The sequence below is a fragment of the Taudactylus pleione genome, unplaced genomic scaffold (assembly GCF_031769625.1).
Source record: "Taudactylus pleione unplaced genomic scaffold, aTauple2 ptg000290l, whole genome shotgun sequence".
In the NCBI taxonomy this organism is placed as follows: domain Eukaryota; kingdom Metazoa; phylum Chordata; class Amphibia; order Anura; family Myobatrachidae; genus Taudactylus; species Taudactylus pleione.
In genome coordinates this window covers 149232-175874 of record NW_028284692.1, presented here as the reverse complement: position 1 = coordinate 175874, position 26643 = coordinate 149232, and the positions used below count along the sequence as shown (strand labels likewise).

Below are 26643 nucleotides of genomic sequence, written 5' to 3'. Positions count from 1 at the left end.
CAGTGAATAAAGTTTTTTTTTTTTTTAAATAAAGCACGCGGCGCGTGACGTCATGGCGTCACACTGCGCCGCCTCCGCTGCTGGAAAGATTGAGACCGAGACTGAGACTGAGGAGCCCTCTACCCGCCCTCTACTCCACCAGCCACCCCTGCTGGAAGGCTGGAAGAGCGGAGCCCTCCAGAAGAAGGTAAGAGGGCTGGCTGGAGACAGAAGTGCAGGCTGGCAGTCTGAGGACTGAAGTGGGGGCTGGCTGGCAGGAGACCGAAGTGTGGGTGGCTGACTGGCTGGCTGGCTGGCTGGGGACTGAAGTGTGGGCTGGTTGGCTGGGGACAAAAGTGGAGGTGGCTGGCTGTCTGGGGACACAGAAGTGGGGGTGGTCTCTGGGGAAATAAGGGGGGGCTGGCTGCCTGGGGACACAAGGGGGGGCTGGCTGTCTGGGGACACAGAAGTGGGGGTGGTCTCTGGGGACATAAGGGGGGCTGGCTGTCTGGGGACACAGACGGGGGGCTGGCAGTGGACACATAAGGGCCTGGCTGGCTGGGGATACAGAAGGGGGGGCTGGTTGGCTGGAGATAAATGCTATTTTCTGTGTGGAGCAATGTTCTTTATCTCTGTGGGGAGCAATGTTCTTTATCTTTGTGGGGATCAATGCTTTTTTTATCTCTGTCGTGGAGCAATGTTATTTTTTCTGTTGGGGAGCAATGTGTTTTTTTCCCTGTGAGGATGTGTAAAAGCAAAGGAGCTTTGTTGCCGGCAGGAACAGACGCCTGTGAACAGTGGTATTCCTGTGACCTCTCTCTGCGTTTCAGGGTCCGTGTGTTGTGTTACTGGGCCAGTTAGTGGTGCAGTTTCTGGGCTGCTGTGTCCAAAAAAAAGTGGGGCAGTTTCTGGGCACTGTTAAAAAATCTATTTGTTTCCAAAAAGCAAGTGGGCAGCCAGGGGCACCTCTAGAGAGGAGGGGGCCCGTGTGCAGTCACCGACATGGGCCCCCTCCTCTCTATGCGGCGGCCGGCAGCGCACTGAGCTGTGCGCGGGCAGCGCCAGAGTTATAGACTGAGTGCGCCAAGAGTCTATACAGTATGCGCAGGTCACCGGGAAAATGGCCACGACGGCCATTTTCCCTGTACTGCGCATGCGCAAATAACGGGAAAATGGCCACGGTGGCCATTTTCCAATCGTTTTTACAGCGCTGGACCCCCACGCCGACGTGGGACTCCGGAGAGGTAAGTAATAGTATGGGTGTAGGGTGTGCGGTGCGTGTGCCCCACACACCCTGCACCCATTATAGATACGCCCCCGATGGGCAGCTCTTAAAAAATGCTGACCTGTCATGTTCCTATGAGTGGGTGGTTCTCACATGCTAGACACAACCCCAAAAAGGTGCAATCATTCTCCCAACATGCTAAAGCCACACCCTCTCCAGAGGATCCCCGTAGCAGGGCCCAAGATTTATCTTAGCAGCCCTGCATGCCCGCAACCCCCCCCACACACACTCGCTGCCGCCACCACGATCCTCCTCTCCACTACCACCCCCGTGCGTGAGAAGGTGTGGGCAGCATCAGCATTTTGGTCCAGTCCATCAGACCGTCCTCCTCTCTTCTCTACTCAGAAAGCAGGGCATGATGTCATCACAACCGCCAGGTGCACTCGGCATTCTGGGAGTACTGGACTGGTAAGGAGGGAGAAAGAGCATAGAGCTGTGTACCTTGGCCCTGATTTTTCATTTTTTTTGGGGGGGGGGGGAGAGAGGGGGGGTGTCACCATGAGTTACAGCACCGGGTGACACCAACCCTAGTGACGCCTCTGCTTTTACCCGGTAATTTGCAGATCAACACATGTTTTTTTTCTGTGAGAAAGGGTCAACCCGGGTCGAAATTGCCGGGTTTCCGACCCTGGTAAAAATAAGTTGATCTGTGTTGATCTGCAAATTACGTTTTCTGTGTCAAAGGGGGGTATGTCTTTAAATGCCGGGTAAAAGCTGGGATATTTCACACATTCAGTGTGAAAACGGTAATACCCAAATGCTGGGGTCCAGCCATTTGGTACATCTGCAAAAAGGATGTGATCGGTGAACAGTTTAGTCACACGTGGTTGATTTGTTTGGGTTGCTAGGGTCAGGCCAAACAATTTGAAGACAATTATACCGCTTTCAGACTTAAGGTGTATGGGCTGTCGGTGGGTTTGGCATTTTGCGAAGTCTGTTTTAGAGTCAAAACATACCAAATGCTGTCGTCGGAGAGCTCTAGGAATTTTCCTTCTGTGTCATAATGCATATCCACACACATGTCTCCATCCCTGTTGTGGGCGGAGTTGAAATTTGTGATGACTCTGGTAGGAATACCCAGACACCTGAGGACTAATGCAACAAGAAGGGATTATACAATTGCAATGGGTTGAAATTAATTCACGAGTTGTACATTGTAGTAAATATGCTAATTTACTTTCTTGCTGAACAGGCATATATTAACTTGTCTATTATTCATTTAAATTGATTGTATACAGAAGTGGACCTGCAGGCTTCTCCCCAGAACAGCAAAACAGGAGCCTCCTGAGTGGATGAATACTCACTGCAAGGTCCCGCCTCATTGGTGGTCATCACATGGACTGTCACTACAGTGGTAACATTCCTGTGCTACAACATACTGAGATCCCAGGACCCAGACTCACTACTAATGCATGTGGGGGAAATATATTATTTATTGCTGATACATTGTGATCATCTCCCTCTGTATTCGGCTGCATACTGGCATTTTAGATTGTTCTTTATCCTGCCTGGGATGTATTTTAAAAATTACCTCCACTGTGAATAGATTTTTCCCTATAATATTATACTCAGATCTCATCCATTGTGGTCTTCTTTCACCCAAAGAAAATGTATTTTAACAGATTGCTGGCAAGGTGCTCTAATTTATAGAAATACACAAATCTGCAAAGTACCAAGCATTCAAGATAATAAATGCCTGTATGTACCCAAAAAGTTAAAATAATACCTTTGCAATTCACATTTAATTTATTTTGGAGCTCTGCTACTAAGAGAAGCCAGGAATTAAATAGTAGGTCTGGAGTTTATGAGATAAGTTAGTACATTCCCTTGGGAATTGGTATGAAATACCGTCGGCCGCATGGCCGGCGGTTCGATTCCCGTCAGCGGCAGCCCGACAGAAGCAGAGTGTGACGCAGCAGAAGCCCGACAGCGCTGGAAATCCCGATCGTGGATAGGTAAGTATCCACTAACCTAACCCCCCTAACCCTAACCCTCCTTAGGGGTGCCTAACCCTAACTTCCCCCCCAAGTGCCTAACCCTAATCCCCCCTCTAAGTGCCTAACCCTAACCATCCCCTTCCCCGCTGCCTAAACTTAAGTCCCCCGGGGGGATGCCTAACCCTCCCTCCCCCTAGCCTAACCCTCCCGGGAGGGTGCCTAACCCTAAGTCCCCCCCGGGAGCCCTAAACCTAACCCCCCCCCCCCCCCCCCCGCGGCTGTCCGCTCGCGGCGCCCGGCATCACTACGATCGTGATGCCGGGCGCCGTTCTCCCGGCGTCGGGGAAATGCGGGCGTCTACATCTAGACGCCCGTCATTTCACCCTTGCCGGGATAAGACAGTCGGGAAGCCGGCTGCCGGTATTTAGGCAGTCGGCTTCCCGATTGCCTCCCTTCCCTTGTACTCACACCTTGCTACTGCAGCTTGTTGTGGCTCATTTGGCCCTGGTTGGTCGTTTTTTCTATGCTGCTCAAATATGCATTTGTATACGCTCGCAAAAAGTCTATTTCTTATTGATGTAACTGCATTCCCTTATGAAGGGGTGAATAAGTGGTCGACAGGGGCCAGCAATTGTTACTTGAGTACTTGTGCAGTAAGGGTGCGTTCACTTAACACAATTATTAATGGACACACCTGCTGCAGATAACGAAAGTCACATCATCTACGTGATTATTGTGTGATTATATATGTACATTTTTAATACATTTAATTGTTTAATTCTCCCCTCCTCCAGGCAATTCTTTTTTTTATTTTTTATAAGCTGCTGTGCTATTGGAATGAAGACAGATTGATAGTATACCTGTGCACATCACTGCTGCAAAGACCCAGCACTGACCATACTTCACTGGCTTGTAGTCATCATTTTGCCACTTCCACAGAATTTCAACACTTCCGTTCCAGCTGTTCGGGTCAGCCCCATCTGAAAAGTCCTTTTCCCACTTACCCTCAAGTACACCAAAGTCATCATTACTGTTGATCTGGGAAGTATACATTATCATGGACATTAAAATTCTTTCAATAATAAAACAACTTGTTTATTTACACAATGCTTTGCAAAGAATTGTTTAGGTATAGATTCCATATCCAATTAAGTCATTTTTGATGTTTGGGATTGGGACACAGAGTTAAGCTGGGTCAGGGATGGACTGGCCCACAAGGGTACAGGGGAAGTCATCGGTTCATGTTACCAAAGACTGAGCTTAGTTCATGTGGCAAGTGGACTAAACATGCTATCCTGTCACACTGCAGTGTAAGCCAAGTCTGTTATCTTGTCATATTGAACTGCAAGCCAAGTTGTTATCCTGCCCTGTAATATACTGCACTACCTGCTATACTGCACAACCAGCAGCGGATTCCTGTGTGACCCAAAGAGAACCTCCCCTGGACACCCAGAACGTAGCGGATGCCTGTGTGACCCAAAGAACAACTCCTTGGACCCCAGGACGTAGTCCTGAAATTGCTGAATATATCAGATACCAACCACCATTGGCTGAGAGCGACTGACATGTACAGGTACCATACATCATTACAGTTGGGAAGTATATGAAGGTTTTCTTTAACCTACACATGTGACACCAGCACACTTGAATTGTCACTATTACATATTTGTACATATTTAACAGTATTCGAGGGGGGTACTATTGTGACCATTTATCTGCAGCTTATCAGGGTGTTAGCCACCCAAGACCACTTCAAACTCTATGGGCTCTATTTATTGACATTATTTTTACTAAAATAAAGTGAAAAAGGGTGTTTTCACACCCTTTTCACATTATTTTAGTTTCACCTGTAGTTATTACAGGGCAATTGGAGTAGAATTCTACTCCAACCCCCAATATCACTTATTTTTAGTAAAGCAGATCGCATTTCCCATAATTGTAATGGGAAATGTGATCCGACCACAGTTACTAAAAATAAATTGTAAAAAAATACCGGGGGAAGCCCTGTGATAACGCCACCTGGAGGTGGCGTTATCCAGGGTCTCCCCCGGTTACCGGGCTCCCACTCTGCTCTAACGGGGAGAGCAGAGCCGGGAGCCGGTACCAGTAATCAGCTATGTGGTCTAAGCAGACCGCAAGCTGATTGCTGTAAAAAAAAGAAAATTAAACATTTTGTTTTTTACTTACCTGAATCCAGGGACCGGTGATCGGGCCTCCGGTGATGGCTCCTCTCCGGTCAGCTGGTCTCCCATAGTACACTGGGGCCCGGTCACCAGGTGATCGGGCCCCAGAGCTGTATGGGAGATCACCTGATCGGGAAGCCCGGAGAAGATCACCGGAGGCCAGGAGGATGCAGGTAAGTGTAATGAAGGGAGGGGGGGTCGCGGGGGTCCGCGATCACGGGGGCGGGGCTTAGCGTCGGTGGGGGGTAGTAGCGGTGGTCGGTCGACGCATGCGCTGGCTCTTAGTCGCAGTATTTTTTCCGAAAATACCGCGACTAGAGTGCGGATGGGATCCGCAGGGACAGAGCTTTATCGCAAGCTCTGTCCCTGCAAGGGATTTATAGTAAATCCCTGTGATATTGCCTGAATTCGCAATGCGAATTCACTCGGTAATATCACACTACAATCCGCATTCAATATGCGGATTGTAGTAAATAGAGCCCTATATCTTACCAGTCTAAATCCCCGGTGGGCCTCACTGCCAGTGGGCCCACCCCCACTTCTATGTGTCAAGTTCCATACTTCAAATTATAGATTTTTACACTATTAGATGTCATTGACCTGGTGGAGCATGAGCATTGATCAACATGGAGGCTTGGTTCCATTCTATAGAAACTACACCAAGATTGATTAGCCAAGTGTCTGAGGTGGCTTGCCACACCTCCTCTGGTGGATGGCCTCACCGCTTAAACATGGGACCCTACCACTTCATTCCCCCCGTGGGCCCTTCATGCTCCAGTCTGACACTGAGCTGGGTACACACTTAGGCCCTCATTCAGAGGCGCTCGCAAGAAGCGAGCGCTCGTTCTGAATGAGGGCGGCCGCTTCTTTTTTTAAGTGCGGCCTCCTGGTCGCTAGCTAAGCTGTGGGTTACCACCCACAGCTTTAGCGACCGACCAGGTTGATGGTCGCGATGGTCAAGACCATCGCGACCATCAGGACTTGCGACGAGACCCTAAGGTTGGATCTCGGCAGCCGCAAGCCCCAGGGAACTTCCTGCTCTGAATGAGCAGGAAGCACCCCACTGACATCACTGCAGATGTCAGTGCGGCCGCTCACAAAATGGCAGGCGTTCCTTAAGGAATGCCTCCGTTTGTGAAAAGCATACAAAACGGGCCGAGCTGTCGATCAACATCGACAGCCGGCCCTTTTGTAGTGAGCTCCGGAGCAGGGGATAAACATCGACCCGGTTGCGAGCGCTCAGCGCTTGCGACCGGGTCTGAATGCGGACCTTAGTCACATCGTCCCATCTGCTGTCCTGTATGGCAGATAGGACAATGCAATGAATGATGTGGTGCAGATACATGCAGCATGTAATGACACATCGCACCGTCGTACATCAAATCGTGCATTGTGTACAGCATGCGCGATGTATTGTTATATCGCATCGAACCGTTGGCTGCGTCACACATTGTACTGTATAGTGTGTAATATAGCTTAAGGAAGTTAACAAGGTGGGGTACTTTTCTTATGTGCAGGTGTTGGATTGCTTCATAAATATTTATTTACGTATAAAAAATTGTGTATAATTCTTTATCTTTAAACATAGACATTAGAGGTGTATATTTATGTGGCTAATGTCGTACGCATGTTGATTTGCTTAGAATAGTAAAATTTCCTGCTTAAACATGCAGCACAGCTGCGTTTTTTGCAAGCAGCTCCATAGTAGATTTAACTCAAAATCTAATTTTTTGCTGTTTTTATTGTAGAAGCTGCCATTTCTTTCCCTGACTCAATTTTTACTTTGGGGTAAAGAATCAGCCTTTTATTATCACAAATAACTTAATGGCAATCTAACACAGTTTTCTTTTGTGTTTAATTTTCAAACATATTACACTTGGATAATCCATACTTAATCAAGATGAGCGGGTTCAGTTTTCAGCAAACCGAACCCATCCGAATTTCGTTGTTCCAAGGGGATCCGAGCCCAGGCTCGGGTCTTCCCGCCGGCCACAGATCTGAAAACGTCATCTTAATGATGTTGGATCTTGTGTGTTTTGGTTTGGGCGCCATTTCAAAATTCATAAAATAAAGTACCGTAGGATCTTGATGAGGCCGTTCTGGGTGCTCCCCACCAGTCTCTGAGTCGCACTTCGGCTATATCCTCTCATGTCCCGCTGGCTGCTGTTCCCTTCCTGTATCCCTGCACCCAGTCTGTCCAGTTATGCACTATGCGGAATTACCTGAGGCTGTAGGATGGAACTCATGGCCTGATTCAGAGCCGCTCGCAAAAAGCGAGCGCTCGCTCTGAATCAGGGCGGCCCTTTTTTTAAAACCGGCCTCCTGGCTGCTCGCATAGCTGTGGGTGACCACCCACAGCTTTTGCGAGCGGCCAGGTGATGGTCGCGACCATCGGGCTTGCGACGAGACCCTTGTGGTAGGGTCTCGTTCCTGCAAGCCCCAGTGAGCTTCTGGCTCTAAGAGAGCCGGAATCTCACCACTGATATCACTCGTGATGTCAGTGGGGCCGCCCCTAAACGGCAGTCGTTCCTTCGGGGACGCCTCCATTTGGCCAGCCACCTCCCCACCCGATCTGCCTACCAAACGGGGCGAGCTGTCGATCAACATCGAAAGCCGCCTCTTTTGGATGTGAGCGCCGGAGCAAGTGATTTCTCTCTCGCTCCGGGGCTCACGCACGCTGAGCGGGTCTGAATCAGGCTGTCAGTTCCTAAACCTCTCATTAACTGTCCTGGGCCAAATTTTTTTTTTACAAAAGATGTTTTTAATTTTAAAGTCCCTTTTGAGTTCCTTCTTTTCTAAATACTGTGTATATATATATATATATACACTGTATGTATAATATACATATATATTAATTGTTTTCCTATAGCTCCAACCCCCAGTAGCTCCACCCACAGTTCCTGAACCTATGTTTCTAGAATATATACAGAATATATATTATACAATTATACAGTACCCCTGCCTCCATAAAATATATATAGAGCCACTGCTGTGCCACAATGTTTCATAGATGTGCTATATTCTTAAAGTAACTGCCGTGTGTTTTTGCCACTGCTCTGTTGCTTAGTTTAGCTAGCCAGCCTTTGGCCAATATTGATGAAGTGGTTAAAATTGACTGAAAATGACTGGAAATTAATGTTATTGAGATTAACACTGTAGGAACAAAAGCAGGCCCAAATTACATACTTTTAGCTGTTTTTAGCATTTTGTGTTTTATAAATCCAGATCCAAAACCCTTGAGGGTGGTTTTGGCAAAACCAAAGGCCAAATGTAAGAGTGTGAATTTGTAAAGAATTTGAGTTTAGCGCTAAACTCCCATATTTTACTCACTCACAAATGTAATAGGGTGCGACTATAGTAAAAGTCGCATTTTTCGGGCTTTACTATAACTCGCAAAAAAGCATCTCGCATTCAGATGTTTTCCCATTCTCAGCCCAGGCCTGGGGTGCCCTGGAGAGGGGAACTCCTTTATTGGGGGTTCCCCACCTCCCCAGGGATCCCCGGCCGGGGCTGACTAGCAGTCAGGTGCAATGCTTTTGCTGGGGGACTCGGTGAAAGGGTTCCCCTGTCTTGTGGCATTATACCCCTACTAGAATGAGCCCAGTGCAGGTTATGGAAAATACAGGGGACCCCTACTCATTTTGTCCCCTGTATTTCCTCAACCAGAACCGGCTCAGAAAATCCCTGTGCTGGTTCTAAAATACAGGGGAGCCCTACTCATTTAGTCCCCTATATTTCCTCAACCAGGACCGGCACAGACAAGCCCTGTACTGGTACTTAAAATACAGGGGACTCCTACGCATTTTTTCCCCTGTATTTTAAGAACCAGGACAGGCTGTACAGAGCCCAGGCTGGTTATGCTTCTGGGAGACAGGGCACTTAATTTCTCTTTTTAATTATAATTATTATTATCATTTATTTATATGGCACCACAAGTGTTCCGCAACGCCTTACAAAGTACATAAACAAATAGGTTGACCAGTGACTTACAGTACAATGCAATCCAGGACGGGAACAAGGATACTATACATTGCTACATTAGCGACCATAACACCCAAATAAGCAACAGAGCATAAGCAACCAAGTGTTAGGTGCCCTAGTGGGGAGTAAGAAGTAGATGAAAGTAAATTAAGGGGAAGCACAAGAGGGTAGAGGGCCCTGCTCTTAAGCGCTTACATTCTAAAGGGGAGGGGCAGACAAACAGGTGTGACACAGATGGGGTAGACAAGGAGGAAGGAGCATGTGGCAGCAAGTTAAGATGAGATATGGAAGGCTTTGATGAAGTAGTGGGTCTTGAGAGCCTGTTTGATCAATTGTAGAGAGGTGGAGAGTCTGATGGGGAGAGGGAGAGAGTTCCAAAGGTGAGGAGCAGCGCAGGCAATATCCTGGAGGCGGGAGTGGGAGGAAGTAATAAGTTGGTAGGAGAGGCTGTGTGCATTTGTTGAACTAAGAGGGCGGACAGGAGAGTATAGGGAGATGAGGTCAGAGATGTACAGTAAATGGGAGAGGAATGTGTGAGGGCTTTGAAAGCTACTGTGAGAACTTTGAATTGGGTTCGGAGGACTTGTAGGAGAGGGGAGGCAGATGTAGAGCGTTTGGAGAGGAATATAAGCCGAGCAGCAGCATTTAGGACAAACTGGAGAGGAGAGAGTTGAAGTTGGGGAGGCCAGAAAGGAGGAGGTTACAGTAGTCCAATCTGGAGATGACCAGTGAGTGTATGAGGGTTTTAGTCTCATCCTGGGTTAGAAATAGTTTAATCTCAGGAAGATTTTAAGATGGAAATGACAGGACTGCACAAGGTTTTGTATATGTGGTTTGAAGGAGAGGGAGGAGTCCAGGATAACTGCAAGACAGCGCACTTTGGGGCTAGAGGAGATCATTGTGCCATCAATTGATAAATAAATGATGGAAAGTACGGTTATGTGGGAGGGTGGGAAAATGATCAACTCAGTCTTAGACATATTAAGTTTAAGAAATCGCTGGGACATCCAGGAAGAGATAGCAGAGAGACAGTTGGAGATATGACTGAGGAGAGAGGGGGAGAGATCAGGGGAGGAAAGGTAGTTCTGAGTATCATCAGCATAGAGATGATAATGGAGTTTAAAAGAGCCGATGAGTTCACCTAGAGAGGATGTATAGAGGGAGAATAGAAGAGGTCCAAGAACAAAACCTTGGGGAACAGCTACTGTAAGAGGCTGTGGGGGGTAAGAGGAGTCATGAGAGAAGACAGAGCAGGATTGGTCAGAAAAGGTAGGAGGATAGCCAGGAGAGAGAGCAGTGTCACATAGACCAAGGGAGCGAAGGTTTTGCAGCGGGAGAGGGTGGTCCACAGTGTTGAAAGCAGCAGAGAGGTCCAGGAGAATGCGCAGAGAGTAGTGGCCATTGGATTTAGCAACAAGGAGGTCATTGCTGACTTTTGTGAGGGCAGTATTTTTAGTGGAGTGGAGAGAACCAGATAGCACCTTCAAAAAACGCAAGAAGGTGCGAGTTGTTTTTATACAGAACACTCGCACCCTATGATATCCGGAATCAGTATGAATGACCGCCGGACTCCAGCCCAAATCCCGACTGCCACAGCCTGATGGTTTAAAATCCCGACAGCGAAGGTAAGTCTACTATACTTACCCCTCTCCCCCCCCCCCTAACCCTAACCCTCCCTTAGGGGTGCCTAATACTAACCTCCCCCCATTAGTGCCTAAACCTAACCCCCCCCCTCCACGCACCCTAAACCTAACCCTCCTGGGGGGTGCCTTACCCTAACCTCTCCCCCTAGTGTCTAAGCCTAACCCCCTCCTTGCCCTAGCTTAACCAAACCTTTGTCGGGATTGAGACCAGCGGTCATGCGCCTGCGGGTCTCATAGCTACAACCATAACCAAAAAACATGACGGTCGGCGCACATCTCTATGTATAATTGTGTAGTGCATGAGCTATAATTACATGTACTATACATATGAATACTGCCCCATAGAGATGATGGTGTCCCTTCAAAGATATTTTGAGGATGTTGTTTTTTTTCCCCAAGCATATTTTTAGTTCATGCATTACCAAATTACAACTAAGCATTACTACATTTTAAATATATAAGTGTGGCAGCAGAGACGATGTAATGGTTAGCATTACTGCATGAGCACTGAGGCCGTGGGTTCAATTCCCACTACGGCCTTTACTGTGTGGAGTTTGTATATTCTCCCTGTGCGTGCGTGGGTTTCCCTCCACATTCCAAAAATATACTGGTAGATTAATTGGCTCCCAACAAAAATTAACCCTAGTAAGTATGTGTGTGTACTGTACATGTGATAGGGAATATAGATTGTAAGCTCCACTGGGACAGGGACTGATATGAATGGGCAAATATTCTCTCTGTAAGGCGCTGTGGAATATGTGTGCGCTATATAAATAACTGGTAATAAATATAAAGTACAGTAGTATTTGGCATCATAATGTGATATTTGCCCCCTATACCTAATTTCAATTCTCATTGCCACTCATTACATACTGCCCAACATTTACACTGGCCAAATTGGGATAAAATAGCCTTCGCATGCAATCAGACTAAACCCCACCCCATCCACTAATACCTTGCCCCAATCCATCTATAAACCCGGTAAACTCCACCACTTTTGTGTCTTGCAAATTAGGTCTATCCCACGAAAACTGAGATGGGTGTACCCCTGGTTATCCTTTCTTACCATTGCACTGATAACTCTCCCCACATAGAGAGGACTGTTCCTCTGGGAGTGATCCGCAGCTGCATCTTGCTGATAGTTCAGGCTTCTGTCCAGGATATCCAAGCAGATGTTCAAAATGTTGTTTTCAAACTGTAAAAACAGAACATAATACTGTAGATTACAAATCCTGGGGTAAATGTAATAGGGTGCAGAGTTTTAACATCAGCGAGTCCCGTGCGAGACTGCCCAATGGTTTAAAGTAGCAGCTATTTAACAGGCAAAATCCACCTGGTTTTAACCCCTGGTAAATAATTCCTACTTTAAAACATTGGGCAGTCTCACACGGGACTCGCCGATGTCAGAACTCCGCACACTATTACATTTACCCCCAAGGGTCTATGATATAATCTAATTTATGAAAAGGGTTCAGTAGAAAGTTGTAACTAGTTATTTTTAATAAGACGTGTGAGTGTATTATGAGTTTAAGATACCTGACCATAGTTCCATCCTATATTATTAATATGGTTATCATTTCCCATGAAAATGATGCCGTGGTCATTGAGGACATATTCTTTCCTCTCTTCTTCACTGGCCATGTACACGTCATCATCTTTAAAAAAATAAATAAATATCAGACTGTTTTGAATAGAATAATGCATTTTAAACGACATCACAAACATACCGAGATATTCACAATTCATTGTGCCATTCCCATCATACGACCAGCCATGTACCTATTTCACAGACAATCAAGCAGAACTAAAACTAGGACTAAGAATAAGGATATACTGTACATGAGCAATTATCCTTCATTCTTTACTCTGAGAAGGACACTTTTAAATACCTGTTGAAAATGCCTCATTGGACTCATTAGCATGCAAATACGTTGAATGCAAATGAGTAAGAGGACAGAAGTGTAAATAAGTCTGCAGTAGTACAAAAATACACTGAATGAATAATAGATGATTTATATTGTCAGCATGTTTAATTAAAAACGTTCACTGTGATATTCTGCCAGGGAGGCTTGTTTATGGAACACAACTTAGCATACAAAGTGAATCAGGTGAAGGTAAATAGGGTGACATGTTTTGTAGGGTGACATACTGTAGTTTTTCACCATCCCATACTTGTCAGTAGGGTCAAGTATACTGTACGGTACATAAGTTAAAGTTAAACAGATGAGTTTTTCATCATTTTTTTTACGTTTTTTACGTCCTCTTATCACAAACTTTTAACAGCTAAAACAGGTATATGGAGAATTTGATAAGCAGACACTTTTCCAATCTATCCTGCTATACCGATACTAGTAGACCTGCCATGTACTATTCATGTGATCATTCACCAGTTTCAGCAGTGTGGGGTCTTTGCTTTTAAAGATTTATTGTGTTGTTCTGTTTTGTACCCCAAAGCCCCAGTCACACAAGAGTGGGCAGAAACTGAAACCTAGGTTTCTCCTAATAAGTCTATGGCCCTGTTACCTGAGTGAAATATATCTCAGATGATAAGTGAGTGTACCCTACCCCAGAGGTTCCCAAACTTTTTTGAATCACGCCACCCTAGAGTGTCAGAAATGTTTTCACAATACCCCTAAGTTTAAATCTGTTATTGAGAAATTCAGAAAAATATGAAGTAAAGTAGTAAAGTAAATTGTGCTTACTTATCATTCTCAGGTTTAGTAATGCGGCGATGGACAGGTTTGCACTTCTGTTTGTCCACATATTTACATTACATTGACCATAAATAATTTGATTTGGTGCTGGACCACCAACCTGGGGCACCCCTGTAAGTGTCCCGAGGCACCCCAGGGTGCCACGGCGCACAGTTTGGGAACCACTGCCCTACCCATATTAACACTAGGCTACCACCAAACATCCTCGGTACTAGAGCTTTATCCTTCCCCCATCCACAAAAGTGGAAAATGTCATAAAATAGTTGACACCAATTTATTTAACTCCAAAATTCACAATAGGATGCCAGTATTCCATTCTGAGGCATCTACATGGGCACAGCCCCTGCAGACTACTGCATGGAACTAACAACTCTCCTTAAGGGCTCGGAATACAATATATGTTACATAATCACAATGTCGGCATTCATCGTGTCGACTATGAGACATAGTGACTGCATACCCTCCTAAAGCCTAGCAGGAAGATTCAGTGGTGTTTGTATTTTGATCTTTTGGGCCTTACCTAAACACCAGGGGTTAAAAAGCAGCACAAATTTCCCAAGGGAGTATGTGGTTATCTGTCCCATCAAAGATATCTGGACACTGAGGTCGTATCGCCCTATGACAGCATTGGCCGGGGTGGACATAATGATATGCAAAGAGCTCCCAGGGCTGGACTCCAGCACAGCACTCCACATCCCACTGCTCCACGAGTTGGACAGGGCAAACTCCACATTTGTGTTGTAATATCCAGACTTCTGGGGACCTTCCAGAGATTAAGACAGATGCAAGAAAGAAATGACTGGATTTGAAACATACAAGTAAATGCTAAATAAATACTAGCTAAATCATACATACTGTGTTGCATAATGAAAGCAGTTTTGCTGAATTTAGAACCGTAACCCCTGCTTGAACTGTACATTTTGTAAATTGCTTTGTTTTCTATGTGCAGTAGTATTTCATGTGTAATGACTTTACAGAAACAGGACTGGTCTAAGTTTCAAAGTGAAAAAAAAATGTTTTGCTGACAGTTTTTGTACAAAGTTATTTAGTCATTGGAATTTTGGGGTTTAGAGAATCATAATCCAGCTAATGTCAAGACCTGAAAGTAACGAGTAACTACTGAATGCTGTTAATATGCTTCACATGTAAATCATTGAGATGTTAAAGTAGCTTAAATAATGCAGCATTTTGAGATCAGGAACAAATATGGAAGTGCAGGGTCAAGAGACATGAATTAATAAATACATGAATAAATAAATAAATTAATGCATTATAGAATTAATGGATGAAATGTATAACAAACAATTACTTAATTGATACAATGAAAAAACATAAAATCAGTGATAAGAAAAATAATAAACAATCGATAAATGGTTGCAATCATATTGAATGTATATATAAATATAAAATATAAACCAATAATGGAAGTCAAATTGACTTGCCGCCCACTTCAATAAATGTAAATATTCAAGAGATAAATGAACCTCCTAGAAACCAAGATAAACCACGTATTTTATATGTTATATTATATATTTTATATTTATATATACATTCAATATGATTGCAACCATTTATCGATTGTTTATTATTATTCTTATATCTGATTTTATGTTTTTTCATTGTATCAATTAAATAATTGTTTGTTATAAATTTCATTCATTAATTCTATAATGCATTAATTTATTTCAGTATTTATTCATGTATTTATTCATTCATGTCTCTTGACCCTGCGCTTCCATATTTGTTCCTTTGTCTAAATTCCTATGAGAATCAGCTCATTGGTAGCAGTGGGACTTTAGACATTATTGAGATTCTTTTGTGAACACATATTTATTACAAATCCATTCACATTTATTTTGTTTTAGCGCCTCAGTGTTTTTGTTTTTTATTTTGAGATAAGCTTTACAAATTGTTGTCAACAAATTGTATGTTTTGTTTTAGAACTATGGGCCTGATTCAGACCCGCTCTCGAGCACATTGCGCTCGCAAGCAGGTCGATGTTTGGCTCCTGCGCATGCACCGCCTCCGGCATACGCATGCACGAGCCCCAACGAGCGACGGCAGCTCCATCGCTCCGGGGCTCACTACAAGACAGGGCGGCTGTCGATGCTGATTGACAGCTCCCCCCGTTTTGTAGGCGGGGAGGGCTCCCCTATTTGAATTTTGAACTGTGCTGCAGCCCCACCTCTTACCAGGGAAATCCAGGACCAGAGCATTGTGTCCCTCCTGGAGAGGGTCATGTTGGTAGGTATGTTGTTTGGTTCCCTTATCTCCACTTAAAATATGGACCCTATGATGATTTATGGTTGATATGCCCGATTCTGACATATCGGAATGACATATCGTTCAAAATCGGCTAGTATGTACGCACAAGTTTATAATTACTTCCCTGGTGACTGAACACCTCGGGCCTGACTGAGCTGCACACAATGTGCTTGCAATGCCGATGTTCACATAGTTGAGCAACTTTTGCTACATTAAAGTTTCTGAAAACTAAGGCATATGCGTAACACAGAGTATACGCACAAAGGTGCTGTTGATATTGGGACAGACAGTATCAGAAATGTTGTGGAAAATTAATGGGCAATCTGGGAGGAGACTAAGAGGGCGCTAGAAATGCACACAAAAATGGTCCATTCAGTAGGCGTGTTATGGGAGTGTTGCGGATGTGTCAGTGCAAGGGATGCATTCAGAGGCATCCAGATGCATGTATAGGAGGTGTGGTAAGTTGGGGAAACATGCACCTGCCATAGGGCTGGTGCAAATTTCGATGGTGTGACGGTGTGACTGCCCTTGCACATTCGGGCGAATGGATGTACACAAGGGAAAGAGTTTGTAGCTGCATTTGCATAATGTCAGACGATGTACAGAGTAGGTTATACTATATAATTTTAAAGGGATGATAAATGGTCTTTACCTGTACGAGCAGTGAAGACAATGCTTTGCCAGTCTGTAAGTGGTTTATTAAACTCCAGTGTTATTCTGTAGGACTGTCCTCTCCGCAGGATCAGATCAGAGCTGTTATACATATCTGTGTGATGCGCTTTCTTGTTGGATTCTGCATCAGAAGAAATGACATTGTAAAATGATATAACATACTGCCAGCGGAGTGGAGATTGTTGCAGTGGATGGTGCAGCATGGCCAAGAGATAAGAATAGAGTTTGTTTCAACTTGTGACAAGTCTCTGATTAGTTTAGCTGTAAAAAGCTCTGGAAATGTAAATCTGTAAGCATTATATAGTGTACCATTGCAGCATATGCTACATGCGACTAAATGGCGCCTACTAAATAATCCATGATGATGATGGCTCAAGACATGGCCATAGTTGGTAATTCTGTAATTCTGTCTTTTTTTAACATAGTGACTGGGAGATGGAGAGGAGGCCAAGCATTACCACCAAGGCTATTCCACCCCATGAGGTAAGATGAGAGTTCCCAGTTGATGCATATGGTATATCCCACTGTCTCATCAGTGCACTGTGAACATCCCTGCTTCCATATGCTACAAGTGGAGGTGAAAGTGCACAATGATAAATATTACTGTGCTTATAACCTGCAGTCCATGTGAGGATTATGGTGACCTACTGTACAACAAAGGAAGAGGGGTGGCATATTACTTCCTGTGTGCTCCCTATAGTGATGTGGGTCCTACTGTTAGTCATTGTGCTCCTAATAAAGTGGTTGTACGGAGAGCTATCATTATGCATTTCTTCTTACGGTGTTGGTTGTGGAAGTGGTGATTGTTGGCTATAGAGTGAGTGGGCGGCTCATGTGTACCTTCGGATGGCAGAGGAGACTGGAGTACACATCAGTACCACCATGGGTAAAATTAACCCTAGCTTGCAATTATCTTAAGTATCTGCTGGACATTAATCTACAACTTACAGTCAATTGGGACAAAGATATAAATCATACGTGTTCAGTTTAACAAACTTCCCATTCCTTACTTGTCAGTTCAGTGTACAGTAGTGACAAGATTCCCATTGTCCTGTGTATATGCTTAGCACCAATTACATTTCAAGTCAAGATATATAAAAACTATAATAATAATAACTAAATTCATGCCTGTTTGCCTGTGCTAAGACAGGGGTCAGGGTCAGCCCAATAAGAACAATTATTCTGGGGGTGGATGACATTGTTATTGTTCCTGAATTGCAATAGGAGGTAATACAGGAAACTACAGTCATTCACAGTAAAAGTTCAAACCTGTGAACCGATAACATGAGTTTTGGGAAAACTGAAACTGTGATCTGAATTTTATTATTATTATTATTATTATTATTATTATTATTATTATTATATGGTGCCACAAAGTGTCTGTAGCGTCATACAGGAAAATGATATTAAAACACACAAATAATACAATATATTAAACAGACAACACAAGGGGAAAAAATCAAAAAGGGAGTTTTCTATACAACTGAAAAGACAGATAATAATAATAGCTGCCAGTGACTCAGTGCCCTTGGAGAGCAGACAGACAAGATCAGAGCTACTTAGTGAGTAGGGGCACTCTGGAAACAAGGACAATGCAAGGTGAAAACAAACAGTGTGGAGGGTCCTGCCCGTGATCGCTTACAGTCTAGGGGATCTTGAGAAAGTCGCTCATCACAATTAATGCCAAATCCACACTTTGGTTTTTCAGAGATAAGCTGGGAATATTATTAATTAGTTGTTTTTGGTACTGGAGATTGCCCCTATTACATTTATTTTATTTTTGTTAATTTATTTATCCTTTATATTTTATGTACCCACATTGAATGGGTCTATGTTTTATTTCCCTTCATACCAGTGACAAAGCATACATAACGAATAATCACAGTACTGTAACAGACATGAGCTCCTTCCCCCAAACCTCAAAGCTGTTACTGATCTTTCATCTTTGGAGGACAATGACAAGTCATTTTAAAATCCTTTATACTGTGACAAACGCTGATGTATTGTATACATATCTTAGAGTCACTTAAATCATAATGTACATAATGACATAATTTTACTCTTCATGCTAAGAAAACACCCTGTGCTTATTTTGTTGTATCAATAACTCAGCATTAAAGTAAGTCTCAATTATTTTGCATTGCGTGTGCTTGTCTAGTGCATGTCTCCACATGGCCAATTATTATTATTAGAGAACCTGCTGATCTCTCAACAATGACATCTCAGAAGGGAGGAGTCACCAAGTCCTGCTGAACACATGGCAAGGACAATACGTACACTACAGGAACACTCATGTAACAGCAGAGGTTCCTCACAAAATAAACATTATTAACATTTTTGTGGGTAATAAAATTCACTAGTGAAGTTTATGTGGTAATATGTTACCACTCATCTCATGCCTCTACTACACAGCCATTTTCTCAGATACAACTAAAGTAATACAACTAACAAACATCCTCAGTATTTTGCATTTAGGGGTAAAGGAAAAGCATTCAACCACACCTATTAATTACCCTTTGCTGTGATTGGTGGGGTTAGTGTGTATATAAGACTTAAAAGAGAGACAATCTGTATAGAAACCTGATGGGCTTGAGACTAAAAGCAGGACTTTTAACCCACAACTGGAGACACAGGAACATAGGAAATAGTTTTAATAATTTCAAGGTGGATTTAAAGTACTATAAATCAGGAAAAATAATCCGATAGATTTTAACATGGTCTACATTATTTTGTTATATTGAACTCATAATTTAGAATGTGACAATATTAATGACCAAATCAATTAACAAGCATTTGTTAAATTATCTATATCATACTATCCATTCAGGGCTGGATTAAGAGGGGGGCGACAGGGGCAGGGGCGATTGTCCCTGGGTCTCCACACACGGAGGGGACCCCACACAGGGTTAGTGTGACCCTGCTGAGAACAGGTGTCTAGTGACACCTGTTCCCGGATTGAAGCTCACTGCCGCGATTCGCTATTAATGTATGTAGCGGCACAGTCAGTGCCGCTGCATACAGCGCAGAGCGGCTCCCGAGTCTTCTCACCCGCGCCACGTGACACATTACGTCCGCGACGCCGAGGAGAGGACCAAGGAGCAGCTCTGCCGGGAGGAGGTCACGTCCGCACACCGGCACTCAGGTAAGTCAGCGGCGGAGGCTTTAGGGGTGGGAGGGCAGAAGGCTTAGGGGGAAGGGGAGAAGCTCCGTGTGGCTTGAAGGGGCCCCCGCAATTTAGTTGCCCTGGGGCCCCCACAAGCCTTAATCCGGCCCTGTATCCAGTAACTATATGAAACAGACACATGTGCCTTATAACATAGCAAGTTGTCCCATTTATTATGGAGCAAATGGCCATCACATAGATTCCCGTCACTTAATTGCAAGGTCTGTGTAAGTTACCGCCCAACATTTTTTAACTGTATGTCCTATAATTATTTATATGCACTGTTACCGATTATTTTTAACAATTCTTTTTATGATTGTAATAATATCTAAAATTAGGTTGTGTGTTGGGTGACATAGCACATTCTACTTTATGTCCATTACCACCTTCCTATTTGATGGGCCTCTATATTCTACAGTATGTCCAAATGATGATGCTTCTGTACATATGAGTGTTACAATTATTACACTAATATGGACTAACCAGCTCAGGCAGATTGTTATATAGTTATCCAGAATTCCTAGTCACTGTTCTCAAACATCAGTGTACACTCTGTTAGTACATAGCTGCCACCCTGCAATAAGGATTGTCAGCTGGTTCAGAAAACAGTCTGAAAAAGCAATATCACAGATAGATTTTTCAGGAGATGCCAGATAAAACACAATGTGGGCTCCTAGTGAGCATGGCACAAAAAATAAAAAAAACTTTTCTACTGTTCTTTAAAAAACTAATATTTTCTAACTGAAGTATAGCAACTATGCTCTCATCTACCTCCATGTTGCTCTAACTCTGGGTACACACTATACGATCCATCGTACGATATATTGTTACATTGCTGACCGGAATGATATATCATACAGCTTGTGCAGTGTGTACGCCCGATTGCACATTCACGAGGGTTGTTCATCAAGGCACAGCAGAAGGGACAATTAAATGAACAATGCCATACTACAACATGCAGCATACAGTATAATGATACATCGCGCCTTCATACACTGTATCATGCAGTGTGTACGGCGCAAGCAATGTATCGTTACATCATGTCTTTCTATTGCTGGGTACACACATCAGATAGTGTGTACCCAGCTTAAATGTCATACTCATCTAGCAGTATATAATATTTCTTAGACATTAACTCACTAATTGGTCAATTTTGCGCAGTACATATCAGATGTAATTACACCCCTATGCCACTCTGGAGTGCACAGTGCGCTCATTAGTCAGTTTTCTCTCTACTAATTATATTTTTATCATCCCACCTTCTCTCAAATAGTCCCTCTTTATGTGATCCAGCCAATCCTAACCCTACATTAAACCAAGCCCTTTCAAAGACAAGGATGAAAATACTTTGTCATTAGTTGTACCCATGGCTTAATCAAGTTATGTTTTGGCTAAATCATGCATTTTAAAGCTCAGGACTGTACCTTTAGGCCAGGTAAGCACAAGTCTTATTCAGTACTGTTCAGGACCAGCATAGAAAACATTTTATGTTGATTTAACTTACTTTTACATTTATTTTTCTTGATGTTTACTCCCCAATTTGTTTACCAGCACAGACAATCAAAGAGTAAAGTTGGAACGTAAAGAATGAGCATGTTGGGTACGTAATTACTAAACTTAGGGAATATTCACTTATTCAAGTGCCTAGGGTGGCATCACCTTTAGATGTTTCCCAATGTAACCAGGTACTGAGTTGTTTTATTTTGTATCCTGAGTTTGTTTAATATTATAGTATCATTTAATATTAAAGTATCAGAAATGAATGTGGTGAATCATAAAGATGTAAAATACAGAATGAAAGGAGTGACATAATTTTCATATAATGATAATATTATGTATTTTCCATCTTTCTTAGGTTAAAGTTATTTTTCATTAGCACATTTTCCTAGTGAGACTATTTAGGACAAATCCAAATTTAGCTTAAAACTTCTTAAGACAAAGAGAAAATTATGTTTCAAATATTTTGAAAAATGATTGTGGAATTGTATTTCATACAAAACTGTGTGTGTACTATGTTATCTTACACAGTACACACACGTTATGGTACATATTCAATCTTACACAGGCTTTTACTGTAATGATATTTTGCTATAATACTGTACTTCTTTTTAAACTAAGACAATAAAATCAATAAGGCTTTTTAACAGAAAGTGTAACTTTTTGTCATTAAAATATCTGTAAATTACATTTTGTCATTGTATTTTAGGCATGGATTATTACTTTTTAGTATACAATATACCCAGCACTTACAATCTTTAGTCAAAATGTCATAGAAGCCCATTGACTTACCATCCATGATGACCTGATGTCCTGTCTGCTGTGTGGTGCAGGTAGAATTCAAACAAACTACCAGAGAGATGTGAATCAACCATTATTTGTATCTTCCTCTCTGCCCTCTCTATTAAAATTCCTGTGACTGATTGTTTTATGAGAACATTAATGGGACATGCCTAACTGCTTACATTGAAGTTCTCATCCTGGTCTGCTGCTCACGGGATAACCGGAAATGCCCAGGGAAGATTCCAGCCAGACTCCCGTCTCCTTGGCATGCATCCTAATATTTGCAAATGAAAACAGTCTGGCACGTTCCTCTGTAAATACTTAACCAGTGACACTAACACCTGTGTTTCAGTCTGAAGTATTCCTTAGTGTAAATGATAATTTTACAAGCTCTTGGAGAGGTTTCAGAATAATCCCACAAACATGTCTGTCCTAGTTTTGGTCTGTCTTCTAACTGATTTTTACAACTTGTGACATGTTGTTCAAGTAATGTGTTTTACATGAAGATTATGTTGGGCGGTGTCATGAGTGGCATACTGAAAGTTAGTAAAGTTTATCTAATAGTATAGAAAGTTTGCCCTTATACATCCCAACTATTTGTTCATTTAATTAATTAGGTATTGAACAATTAATATTGTAAACTTAGCTTAATTTTATTGAGCTATAATGTCCTACCAGGTATTGTACCGTAGATGTACCAGCCGGGTTGCGGTTAATTTACCGATGGCCGGGATGCTGACTGCCGAAATCCCGGCGCTGGAATCCCGATAAGCATGAGAAGACCGGCGACGGAATCTGGAGATGGCTGGAGATGCCGACGCCAGAATCCCGACCAGCCACATATTGCCCTCCCTCTAGTGCTACATCCTCCGACCGCTTGTTATCTTTACAGAGCAGAAGCAGTGGGGCAGGCAGAGTAGGAGGGTGACAATATCAGCGCTACTGCTGCTGTGTGTCAGTGACAGATGGGAGTGTGGCACTACAACCCCACAGCTTATCAATGACACAGAGGAGCCCAATCTGACAGCATTATTATGGAAGGTAAGAAGTATGCAAGTATATTATAATTATACACACAACCTCTTTTCTGCTGTGTTTAATTTAAATCCTCCAGTCAGGGAGGGGGCACTAACATGTGACATGATATTGCTCAATCAGTATTTTAGGCAGAACTGAATTGTTAGACGACCTCCAGAATATGGTGGCCCTTTATCAGCAAGTTAGTGACTCCCTAGATTACTAGGAGGAGTTTTACTGGGGATAGGAAAGTAGTTAGAATACAATTTGAAAAGAGACCCTTATTAGTAAGTTCAGTTAGCATTACTTTACCTCCTATGAGTTATTAAAAATGCGTCAACTATTTTCTACACACAGTCTAGAGTTACATGGCCTGAACAATTTCAAGGAGTAAAATGTGTCCAATTTTCAAATAGATTGATTCTATTTCTGGAAGAGGAAATTAAAAGTTAAATGTGATAACTAACTTGACCGATCTATATGTGCTTTCCAGAATATGCTGATAAATTTACATATATATATATATATATATATATATATATATTTTCGTACATATAGCCAAACAATCCACTTAGAAGAAAAAGAATAAGGGCACTCACCAGATTTGAACAACATCAGGAGTCATTTATTGCTAAGTTCATACCCGTGTTGATGACGTTTCGGTTCCATAAAACCTTTGTCAAAACACAGTTAATACAGTATAGACAACAGATTGGGCAGCAACTTCATCACTGCCTCCCCGTGCCCCTGTATATGTACTTAAAAACACGTAAAAAAATGTTACCAAACAAATTGCATTCCAGTGTGAAACGCAAACAGGAAGTGGCACAAAAGTCACTAAAAGGGGCCAACCGATATAAACAAATGCAAAATCAACTTATAACACGAATACATATGTAAAATTAACTCCACAGTGTACACATAACCCATAACAGGCTAATCACTGTGTTATTCACATGTGCATGCGCAGTGTACTTTCGTTTTAACCTGGAGCATACTGATGATGACATCTTTATAAACAAAGTCATATGACGTGGGGCACATGTGCAGATTACTAGCTCCCCACTGTGGAATGCATAATGTATCGAGAGCATAATGTAATGGCGCTATAAATTTGGAAATGTTAAAACTAGGAATATAGAAAGGGCCGGGGATATACATACACACAAATAGATAATATATAAACCTGCAAATAGGAAAAATTATTATGACTATCGATGTAAAACAAAAAATGAGCAATTAAAAAAAACGAAACAACCAATCTATTACTTCTCAAAAAGAAAAAGAACAAGAATTAAGATTACGCCTTCTATGTAATCTGAATGTGCAGCCACCCCTTTGGTTTAGGGGAGGTTCTGAATCTATGAGTCTCCATATCAGAGTGGCAACCTGGTGTCCGAGGATCCATTTAGTAATGCCAATTGGCAGGGGCGTATCTATAATGGATGCACAGGGGGCCCCGCACAACTCACCTTGCACTCATGTTATCTAAACCATACCTCTCCAAGGTCCCACATCAGGTCTCTCAGCACTGCTCAAAACTCTGGAAATTGGCCGGCATGTCCATTTTTCTGGCATTTTGCGCATGCGCTGTGAGGAAATCACCGGGAAAATGGCAGCCATGCCATTTCCCTGGCAATCTGCGCATGCGGAGTAGACTCTGGGCACACTCTAGTACCCAGAGTCTACTGATTCTGTGATGGCCGGCCAGTCGCGTAGTAGGCTGCCAGCCGCCAGGGTGAGAGGAGGGTGTCTGTGATGGGGGATGCACACGGCCCCCTCTCCTCTCTACAGACGCTCCTGCCAATCGGGTAGCCGCTCTTTGTCCTCCTCTCTAAAGATGCCCCTGCCAATTGGGTAGCCGCTCTTTGGTTCAAATAATTTTTTTAAAAATGTAACACCAACACATATAAAGCATACACAAAAATTACCAAGTAAACTCCAAGCCATTTATGACTGGGTCCCCACTAATCTAAAAGCTATTCAGATGTTTTTTTAAGGGTTTATGAATTATTATAGACAGTTTATTCACTCATTCTCTCGGTCATGTAGCTCCCATCACCACTGTGAATAAGAAGGGAGCGGATCCTGCCAATTGGTCTCCCAAAGCTTTGGATGCCTTTTTTGATGATCAGGTGATTGCGGATAATATAATTTATTTCAAGAGATTCATAGATGATCTATTTATCATCTGGTGAGGTGGGAAACAAGCATTTGAAGATTTTGAGACATAATGCTAGGGATCACCCAGTCAAGCTCACCTATAATATTAGCGATGGGTCGGTCCACTTTTTGGATGTCCAGATATTGGTAAAAGAAGACTCCCCTATTTGCAGTTTTTGTGAATTAGGATGATTAATTCAGATATTGTTACCACTGAGAATCAGATTAGCTCCATGCTAGTTAAATTTATAGATAGAGGGTATGATCTGCAATTGCTCCAAGCAGCAAATTATGAATATAAGGCCTGAATCTGCACGCTAGTGCACTGCTGAATGCAGATTCCCGATATTTGGGAATCTGCGCAGGCACCAGACCCGTTCTGCGCATGTGCAGAACAGGTCTGCGAGTACGCTTGCAGACTGTCAGTGATTGACAGTCTGCTGCCGTTTGGGGGCGGGGAGGGAGCGGTGACAGCCTCCGTTACCCGAAACGGAGGCGTGTTGCCGCCATTGGGGGAGAGGGAAGAGGTCAGGATCTCCGTTGGGTGACGGAGATATCCTGGCCTCTTCCTGTAAACTACAGCCCTATGGGTCACCGCAACTGGCCGATGGTATGCAGATTAACCGATGCTGCGTTGAACAGTGCAGCTCGGTTAAGTAATGCACACGAGGTGTGATGCCTCCTGCTGCATTACCATATCTGCAAGGATGAGCAATTGCAAAGCTGCCTGCATGCAGCTTTGCAATTACGATCCTTACAGAATCAGACCCATAGATCGTCAGCTACTACTTACTAATCATAGTAGTAAAAAAGCACAATTTAGTGTCACATTATAATCCGGTTAGTGGCGACATTAACCATATCAGTACAAATCTATGGCCAATGATTCAGAGTGATCCAGACTTAAATTTACATGATGTCAAATTATTATCTAGCTATCAGCGTGATCAGAATCTGAGGGATTATTTTGTTAAAACAGATATTTCAGATTTTAATACTAAAGAAACCAATTTTTTTACATGTAAAAAAGGCTGTATTAAATGTACTTGCACAACATGTGGGTTTATGTTGCCTGGTGACATTTTCCATCATCCACATTCTGTTAAACCATATAAGATCCAATACAGACTCACTAGCAACACTAAATTCACTTTGTATGAAATTATTTGCCCATGTGGATTTCCCTGCACTGGCAAAACTGAGCGTCCTTTCACAGAAAGGATGGCAGCCCATAGATCTGCAATCAGAGCTGCGCTAGCTAGTGGTAGTAGTGACCAGCCAGTTGCACGTCACTTTTGTAGTATACCGCACCCACTATCCACTTTGAGATATCAAATGATTGATCATGTCCCTTTCTCTGC

General features: G+C 43.1%; 1 protein-coding gene and 1 long non-coding RNA gene across 3 annotated transcripts in view; one reads left to right on the top strand and one right to left on the bottom strand.

Moving 5' to 3' along the window:
• Window positions 1-16751, bottom strand: part of LOC148511776 (protein-glutamine gamma-glutamyltransferase E-like) — a 34524-nt gene extending 17773 nt beyond the window's left edge. Inside the window, exons 1-6 of the mRNA XM_088482677.1 lie at window positions 16640-16751; window positions 14243-14485; window positions 12545-12663; window positions 12075-12203; window positions 4062-4239; window positions 2221-2356 (exon numbers count right to left, since the gene is read on the bottom strand). Coding sequence (XP_088338803.1) covers window positions 2221-2356; window positions 4062-4239; window positions 12075-12203; window positions 12545-12663; window positions 14243-14485; window positions 16640-16751 — 917 coding nt within the window. The remainder of the gene's footprint in view (window positions 1-2220; window positions 2357-4061; window positions 4240-12074; window positions 12204-12544; window positions 12664-14242; window positions 14486-16639) is intronic.
• LOC148511775 (uncharacterized) lies at window positions 50-22112 on the top strand. Of its 2 annotated transcripts, none has more exons than XR_015880218.1 (6): window positions 50-187; window positions 2503-2618; window positions 3996-4774; window positions 17085-17142; window positions 21374-21422; window positions 22029-22112. It is a non-coding gene; the product is annotated as an uncharacterized LOC148511775 (long non-coding RNA). The 2 variants fall into 2 exon arrangements; XR_015880219.1 differs by having other exon boundaries at window positions 2503-2678.
• The last annotated feature ends 4531 nt before the right edge of the window (window positions 22113-26643 follow it).